At 41.3% G+C, this 9,157-nt stretch overlaps 1 protein-coding gene across 1 annotated transcript in view; it reads left to right on the top strand.

Moving 5' to 3' along the window:
* The window catches only part of SAMD12 (sterile alpha motif domain containing 12), a 424,915-nt gene extending 416,402 nt beyond the window's left edge, over positions 1 to 8,513 (top strand). Inside the window, exon 5 of the mRNA XM_004372967.2 lies at positions 6,143 to 8,513. Within this exon, the coding sequence (XP_004373024.1) occupies positions 6,143 to 6,165 (23 nt within the window). The 3' untranslated portion in view covers positions 6,166 to 8,513. The remainder of the gene's footprint in view (positions 1 to 6,142) is intronic.
* The last annotated feature ends 644 nt before the right edge of the window (positions 8,514 to 9,157 follow it).

The following is a 9,157-nucleotide window of genomic DNA, read 5'->3' as shown; positions in this document are numbered from 1 at the left end:
CCACATAAATCCTCCTTGGTCCTTCTTTTATCTCCTATCTTCTTCCATACATACTAATTAATTAATTGAACATACCTGTCTACATCATCCAATCTTGATTCTTGTATTATATGCCTCTGAGGGTTCTAAGAGTTAGAAAAGATTTAGTGTTAGAGGTTTTGATTACACAGAATGTAAAATAAAATGAAATGAACAAACGATTAATTGAAAAAGGGAGTAAAGTTTGAAGTTAGCCTCCTTTCCTGTACACACAAGAGACGCTTATATTGGCTTTTATCTTGGTCTATTTTGGGAGTGATATATTTGGCTCAGAAACAGGAATAGAAGATAAACAGGGAACCTGCATGCTTTAAACCAGGTCTCTCTCAACCTCAGCCCTATTGACATTTTGAGTTGGATAATTCTCTGTTTTAAGGGACTGTCCCATGCATTCTAGGATATTTTGCAGTATCTCTGTTCTCTACCCAGTAAGTGCCTTTGGCAGTGCCCCCTACTCCAGTTGTGATAACCAAAAATTTCTCCAGACATTGTCAGATGATCCCTAGGGGAGAAAATTGCACCCATTTGAGAACTACTGCTGTAAACCTTGTTGTTTAGACTCATAGTGAGTCCACGTGACAGAGTAGAACTGCCCCATAAGGCTGTAATCTTTACTGGAGCAGAATGTCAAGTCTTTCTCCCACAGAGCTGCTAGGTGGGTTCAAACCGCCAACCTTTCCATTATCAGCCGAGTGTTTAACCATTGCGTCGCCAGGGCTCCTTGCTGTAAACATAGGAAAAATAAACTGTTTAGACTGTTAAGATAGAAGTGTAATTATTTGTAGGTCAAACCTCTTATTTATGGCACTTTATAGATAGGATTCATGTTTGCTGAGCACGCCTTTACACAAACACAGTTATGGGCGTTTACTCCTCATTCCTGCTGAAGTTAAGGAATTTGTTCTCCTAACTCCCGTTTCTTACTGAGTCAGGAACCCACTGTGGTGAGAACAGAGCTGGGTTCTAGTTTCAGCTGGGTGGATTCTTACAGTGTGGCTGTGACAAGTTAATGAAACTGGCCTCCATTTCTCCAGGTGCATTAGGAGGCTGATGTAACCTAGACGGCAGAGAGATCACAGCGAGGATTAAATGAATGACTGCGGATCAACCTTAGTGGGCATGGTGTAGGTGCTCAGTAAATGTTAGGTCCCTTTATCATTAGCTGTTAAGCTGGGGCAACCATGGGTCTCCTTTGGAATGTGTGTTTCACATCTGATAAAATTTATCCTACACAGAAATGCATGCAGGCCCACCCCAAAGCCCTCAAACTCAGTCACATGAAAGACACTTTCAGAGAGAAGATATGGCCCTTGTTTCTAAATGGAAGACACTAACCAGCCCTTCTAAGTAATGAAGTCCTGTTTCCTCTCGTCAGCCTCTGAGAGGTGGGGCTGCCTAAATGCATTATCTTTTCCGCTCCCCAGAAGCCCTTCAACCATTGGCTGCTGGAGTGGGGAAAGGCAGAGCTGGACATACTCAGTCCCAGATCTGTTCTCAAACCCTCTGCCAAGCTGGCCTTGCCTCCCGGGCCAGCCACATCCTGCCTTTGAAGTGTCTTGGTGTGAACTCTCTTTATCACGGAACCGTCTGTTAATGTCTGCACTAATCTGGGGGAGAGTGCAAGCCCAGAGTGCGGACTGTGGCCTTGGCAGGCTAGCAGGTGGGAAGAGAGTTATCTGTCTTCCAGAGGGTGCAAAGGCTTGATCTCTCTCCCAGCATTTTGTTTCTCTCCCTGGCCTCCAGCTGTGGCATAAGGACATTGTTCTATTTGTATCTCTGGTTTCTCAAAGGAATTTTGGGAATATGTGGTAGTTATAATAATAATAAAAAAAAAAATAGTAGCCATCATTTATCAGTTATTTACTATTTACCAAGCACCATGCAAAGTGCTTTTTCTGTGAGCCCATTTTATCCTCACAGAAATGCAGTGAGGTGGGATTATGATCACCATTTTAAAGGTGAGGATTAAGACCTGAAGAAACCAACTTTTTCAACTTCTTCAACATTGGTGGCGTAGTGGTTAAAAGCTACGGCTGCTAAACAAAAGATTGGCAGTTCAAATCCACCAGGCGCTCCTTGGAAACTCTGTGGGGCAGTTCTACTCTGTCCTATAGGGTCTCTGTGAGTTGGAATTGACTTGACAGCCATGTGTTTGGTTTGTTTTTTTTTAGTAGCTGCTAAATGTTGTAGCTGGGATGTCATCTCAGGTCTACCTGAATCTAGGGCCCATGCTCTTAACTGCTGGGCTCTAATGCTTCTCTTGTTATAAGACCAGACTCTGAAACCACTGGACTAAAGAAGTGATTGGTTCCAAGAATGCCTATACTAGCAATGTTGGCCTTAACTTTAGCCACATACCTGGCACATGTAACCTGAGTAAATGGGGGGCCCTTTGCTCCCACATACAGCCTGTTGTGGATTGGATTGTGTCCCCCAAAAATGTGTATCAACTTGGCTAGGCCATGATTCCCAGTATTGTGAGATTGTCCACGATTTTTGTCATCTGATGTGATTTTCCTATGTGTTATAAGTCCTACCTCTATGATATTAATGAGGCAGGATTAGAGGCAATTATGTTAATGAGGCAGGACTCAATCTACAAGATTAGGTTGTGTCTTAAGTCAATCTCTTTTGAGATATAAAAAAGAGAAGCAAGCAGGGAAACAGGGGGACCTTATACCACCAAGAAACAAGAGGCAGGGGAACAGCGTGTCCTTTGGACCTGGGTCCCCTATGCCTGAGAAGCTCCTAGACCAGGGGAAGACTGATGACAAGGACCTTCCTCCAGAGCCAAGGAGAGAAAAAGACTTCCCCTGGAGCTGGCGCCCTGAATTTGGACTTCTAGTCTACTAGACTGTAAGAGAATAAATCGCTGTTAAAGCCATCCACTTGTGGTATTTCTGTTATAGCAGCACTGGATAACTAAGACGCAGCCCAACTCAACATGGTGACCTATTCAACATAACCGCAATGCTAACTGCAAAAACATCAAAGAGCAATTAAGACTTTACCGAATTTCAGGAAACAGTGGCAAAGAGATTACTACACCATAAGATACCCTTCTTTTTGGCTATCATCTTCCTGAGATGCCACTCATTATGGCAGTCACCACCCCAAACCTCCTATGTCACTTCCTAAACCCTTCAGTTATCTCTCTGTGGCCTCTACTGCTGTGTGCATTCATGTCATTCAGGAGTATCTATCTGCTCTAATATTAGTTTAGCCTCCAATTTTCTTCCCTGTCCAGCAGGGTCCTTCTTTGTGCTGTTTGGGTTTATGGATAAACATGGAATCCTACTTAGAAGATAGGGAGGTAGGAAAGGTCTGAATAATTATACTTTATATGTTTGTCCCTGTCTCACCTGTATGCCATGTCGCTAGAGTGAGACACATCAACATCTGAATACAGCTTTGATCCTCGTTTCAGTGATCCTGATCTTGGGCAAATAACACCTCTGGGCCTCCATTTCCCTATGCCTAAAATGGATATAATGCTGTCTGTCCTAAGAAGGGTATTGTGTAACCATAGCCGAAGAACTTTACAAAGTATAAAGGGCTCAGTTTATATCTGTGGTTAAAAGTGTTTTTAATGTGCATTCTTTACTAATTAAACGAAGCTATCATTTGGTTTAAAGAAGACTTCAGGGGATATTTTCGGTTTAAAGTTTAAAGATCATCTCAGGGCAATAGTTTTGGGGGTTAAGAACTATCCATATGGGATCAAATTGACAACAGCAACTCAAAAGATTAGATAGGAAACTTAGGGGGCAGTGAGTTTATGTTCACGGGGGAGGAACAATTTAGAAAAGGAGGATGAGAATGGTCGCACAACTCAAAGAATGTAATCAGTGTCACTGAATTGTACATGTAGAAATTAATGAACAGGTGTATGTTCTGCTGTGTATATCCTCAACAACAATCAAAAGAAATAGAAACCAATGTTATTGCATGCTAAAATTAGGCACATCCACTTTCCATCAGCTCTTAGATGCTGGTAGGGAAAACATGGTTTTTGGAGAAGTAGCAACCGTGACTAAACCTAGTTACTCCTGACTCGGGATCCAAAGCTCTATTTACTACAATAGATTAATTAATTTATTAGAGTTCACTGTTATTATTATTCCCTTTTTAAATTTTATTTTATGCGTTCTTCCCAGTAACACTGTTCCAAGGTCACACATTTTCCAGAGCTGGTTTTAGCAAACTCTCAAGGATGTTGTACTGTGTCAGATTTCTAAAATCTATGTGGTTACCCAGGGTGGGCTGCTCCCTTGCAGGCTGACATAGACAGGTGGTTTTTACCCACATCAGTTTCTAGCCCCTCTTCAATAATACTGGAGTGCTGTCTGTTAGTGAAACTGTAAAGTATTTATGTTTGAGGTAATACTTGTGGTGCAGACAGGGTGTAACAAACAGTTCAGCGCTCGACTACTAACTGAAAGGTTGGTGGTTCAAACCCACCCAGAGGTGCCTCAGAAAAAAGGCCTGGCAATCTACTTCCGAAAAGTCACAGCCTTGAAAATCCTATAAAGTGCTGTTCTACTCTGACACACACGGGGTCGTCATGAGTCCGAATTGATTCGATGGCAACTGGTTTGGTTTTTTAGTTTTTTATGGATGCTTTAGTCAGTGCTCATGGGTTATATCTGCACCCCTGGGAGCCTAATTTTTTTGTTGCTATTTTTAAAAATATTAATGATAACAATAATAAAAATTCTAACACCTTCACCATTTCGCTTGCTGTTCTTGTCCATGCATATATGTAAGTTTTATATTGTTGTATATCGCAGCTGTTTTGCATGTTTCTACATAATCATCGTAATTATTACTTTAATAGCCATGTAATCATTCCTGTTGTTAATGTACCATAATTTACTTAACCTAAATTTTCAACAATAGGAGACTGGTTGTTTCCAAATTTTCCATTATTATAAATAACTTCTAGGTTACACATTTGTGCATACAGCTGCTTTTATTTTTTTTAGAGTGTTTCCCTAGAATATACTCCTAGGAATGGGATCATTGCATCAAGGAATATGATTTTTTTAATAGTTCTTGAATAAATTGACATTATTTTTCCAGTTAACAATGCCACCAGCAATACATTAGTATTCTACTTTCATCACAACCTTATCAGGAGTATGTATTATTATTTTGTATTTAATATGCTTAAAGGGCACCTTATTTTTGTTTTTGCATTTCCTCAAAAACAGCGAGTTTTAATTAAACATTTACTTATAAAACGCACACTCTTTCACGTTTTGAAAAGCCAGTTTTAAAACGCAGGTAGATTTGTGTTTTGTTTTTTATATCAAGAACTCTTTGCTGTCCTTTTCTCTCATTGCCCAAATAGTTTTGCTCGTTAAATAAAACTAATATTGATATTTTCCTGAACAAAATATTCAATTGCACTCATAATAATTATTGAGGATCTATGTATAAGGAAGTGTAAGGAATGCTCAGATAAAATATTAGGAAAAGTAGAAAATTGAAATTAGGAAAATACTACCTGTACCAGCATACCCAAAATCAAAAACAGAGTTGCAATTCAAATAGTTCAATTTCTGGTCAGGTTTTAATGACTTTATGCAGTTCCTAACCTGCTCAGCCCATCTGACTTTTCAACTAGCAAACTCAGAAGCTTCAGCCATACTCTCTCCAATATTTTATTCTAGGTTTTATCCCAGGAAAGTTTACTGATTAATGAAGCCCCCTGCAAAAAATACCTTCATGTCATTCCCAATCTGATCTTGTTCCAGATCAAGTAAATGCATGAACCCCCATAATATATGAAATGATTTCTCAAACACCAGACCTGTCATAGAGCTGGATGCCAATTCCAGAGATGAAATTTAACTTTCTCTTCCAAGAAACTTCACCTGTCTCTGAGAAGGTGTCTTCCAAGCCCTGCTAAGTGATGGAGGAGGCTCTTTTAATACAAGCCATCATGAATCTCTTCCGGGCTTGAGTAACCTTATCCCGACTAGAGTTTCTCATTGACCTAAGGTGTTAGGGTTTGTTTGAATAGGATAATTGCTACGTATCAGTATCTGGAACACAAAGGAAATAATTTACCATATTTTCCTCTTTTTTCTCCTTATAGCCTCAACCGAGGGTTCTCCATAAACATGGTGAGCCTTCCAAGCTACTGTCCGGCCAGTTGATATGGAAATGTCCTGTTCCTCACTGAAAGACTAACTCATGGCACTGCCTGAAGACGTCCTTGGAGCATTGACAGATTAACCGGATTAACGGAAAAGACACCCATTCAGTCAAGATGATGGGCTTTGGAAAATCTTAGCTTGCTGAGAAGTTTAAAATGAGGTGCATAATATACAGTGCCAACTTGTTCCGAGTGGTCATTGGCAGACCATTAGCTGGAAAATTGCTTCCAGTTTTCATCACTGTGCATAACTCAAGTTCCCTCTGGGGAGCTGTCTGTGCCCTTCACTAGAAGTCCCGTTTTAGCATGGCAACTACTGGATTATTTTATTATGTGTGCAGATGGCATGATGTTTTACAGAAAATTACAGCAATTCTGCGATCTCAGTGGAAGTGTTCACAATATTACGCTCTGGTAGGAATGTAAACATGTCTCGATTGTGTGAGTTATGACGTCTAGAGGTATTCTGTCCAACTCTTAAGCACTTTATATGCGAACAGTCCATCAACGAATTAGCACGTTCGGTACATGTGAAAAAACGAGTTTTTTTCTTCTATGAATCTTGTTCTACTTCTGGCTCAGACTGTCCAAAACAAACTCCATGACTAGCACATCCCTGGTTGTTTGTGGTAGATTGGTGAAGATACGGCCACAATACTGTTAGTACTGTTAGACTTAATCTCTTGACACTTTACTGAAGAACTGGATTCATTGTAGCACCAAAAGGAAGTAGAAGTGGGTCTAATGATTGTAATACCTTAGCCTTTGGTTCCTTGTACCTAGACAGCTGTACCACATGCTCATACAAATACTCAAACACACGAGGCTGCTATTTGGCCAACGTACGTATTCTCTCATTTTAAAACAGAGTTCTTTCAGAGAAAAAAAAGGGAGTGGCCTCCTTTCAGCTGGTAAGCAGAAGGTTGGAGGTGCAGGTCCACCCAGAAGCATCTCAGAAGAAAGACCTGGTAATCTACTTCCAAAAACATCAGCCATTGATAACCCTATGGAGCCCAGTTCTATTCTGACACACACAGGGTTGCGATGAGTCAGAGTCAACTTGACGGCACCTGGTTTCCTTTAGTCAAAGAGCCTGGTGGTTTGATGGTAAGGACAGCAAAATGCGGTTTTCCTGTGGGGTCCGACTTTAACACTTTGGAAAGAATTTTAGGTCACGTTTAAATCGCAACACTCTGAAGAGAAAAAACAGCAAGCGACCCCACTGTGTGCCCAGAGAAGGAAAAGAGTTCAGTTCCCTAATGGGTTCTTTCCTCAGTATAGACCCTACCAGTCTCCTTTTAAGCTTTTCTAGGTTTATACCCACAACTGATTACTTTTTTTAATATGTCTTACAACAAAGCACAGTCTTGGGAAAGCCATCAACCCAGTTATTTCTTGTCTTGGAACGTGAGAGAAATGTCCATATTCACTGACCCTGTATAATGCTGTAGCACTTTTTTCCTGACGATATAAAGTTGGCTGAGGCTCAGCAAAGTATGCTGTTTGTGCCCACTGTCCCCATCCGCGACTGCCAGGCATCAGAGGCTCTTCTTTAAAATACTTCTGAGATCCTTCCAGCACAAGCAATCATGGTATTTTAGGGTGTCTCCAGACACTCATTGTCTGCTCTCCTCACAGCTTGCCTCCCCTCAGGGTCTCAGGAAATACACAGCCCATGGGAAAGCTGAGACTTGGAAACCTGACAGGAAAGGGGAGAGAGATCCAAATGTGATTCTGGTGAGTCGCCAGCAGGATGACTCATGACTCACCACAAGCCTGTCAGGCTGTAGCACCAGAGAAGGGGGCTTCCAAGAGGGAACTTGGAGAAGCTTCCATCACCACTGAGAGCTGGCCCTTCAACAGGTCAGCACTGGGGAGCATCAGGCTCAAGGCAGAAGACTATGCATGTGGTGTTTAGGAAGGCAGATCATAATTTTCTACAAATTCAGAATTAGGAGGCCAAACTCTGGCTGACAATGGACATAACTCCCAGTCTCCCTTGCCCATCTCATGAGGTTCAATTCAAACGCAGAATTCATTCATTTCTTCATTCATTCCTTTCATTATTCAGCAAGCATTTTTTGAGTCTACTATGTGCCAAACATTGTGTGAGGCAACAACATTATAGAAGACAGATGCTCCTTGCCTTATGAAACTGTATCTCCTCCTTCCAAACACTATCACCAACCCACCTTTTCTACAGTGAAAACAATTCAGACAGCATTCACCCCCAGCTAAAGTAACCTGGGAAAATGCACATGGCAGCAGGCAGATCCACTGCCCAAGGGAGTAGAAGGCTGAGGAAGACGTAATGGACAGCATCAGGCCACATATTTGCACCCTTCATGTACAGCCAACCCTTCCAGGGACCAGAGTTAGCTGGTTAGAGCTTCCCAAAGCAACCCTGACTTGCTTTCCTTGGTTACCACCCTGGCCACCTGTATTCCCACTCTTTATATAGGCACAACTGTTTGTTACTATGCTGGATTCTGTAAAGCTCCAATTCTGTAACTAGTCTTGGTGACACAGAATTGGACCTACTTACTGAATCCTAAAGAACTACTGCCGGGTGCTGAGATAGTATAGCTGGGAAATAATTGGTGTAGCCAAGGACATTCTGAAACTACTGCTAACACCCTTGGAAAACTGGACAGGCATTATGGTGCAGATGTTCATTAAATTATGGTGGTTCGTCACTTCTTACTTTGACTTTTGCAAAGTAGTCCCTGAACAATGAAAAAAGTAGAGTTTCTGAGCATTTTTGAATCAAAGGAGTGCTGGAAAATAATCAAAAGTTGAGGGGTGGAGATGGAGATGGACGAAGACAAAGAGCCCAGTTGAAGAAGGCTTCTCTAAAAATGCCTTAATGCCTGGCACATACCACCTATTTGCATATGAACTACTATTTTCCAGACTGTAGACCTCTGTTTGAAATCATGTTGGGAAATAGTTTTG

This window comes from Trichechus manatus, unplaced genomic scaffold (assembly GCF_000243295.1).
Source record: "Trichechus manatus latirostris isolate Lorelei unplaced genomic scaffold, TriManLat1.0 scaffold00022, whole genome shotgun sequence".
Lineage (NCBI taxonomy): Eukaryota > Metazoa > Chordata > Mammalia > Sirenia > Trichechidae > Trichechus > Trichechus manatus.
Note: the sequence above shows the minus strand (reverse complement) of the source record. Positions and strands in the feature narration are given on the sequence as shown.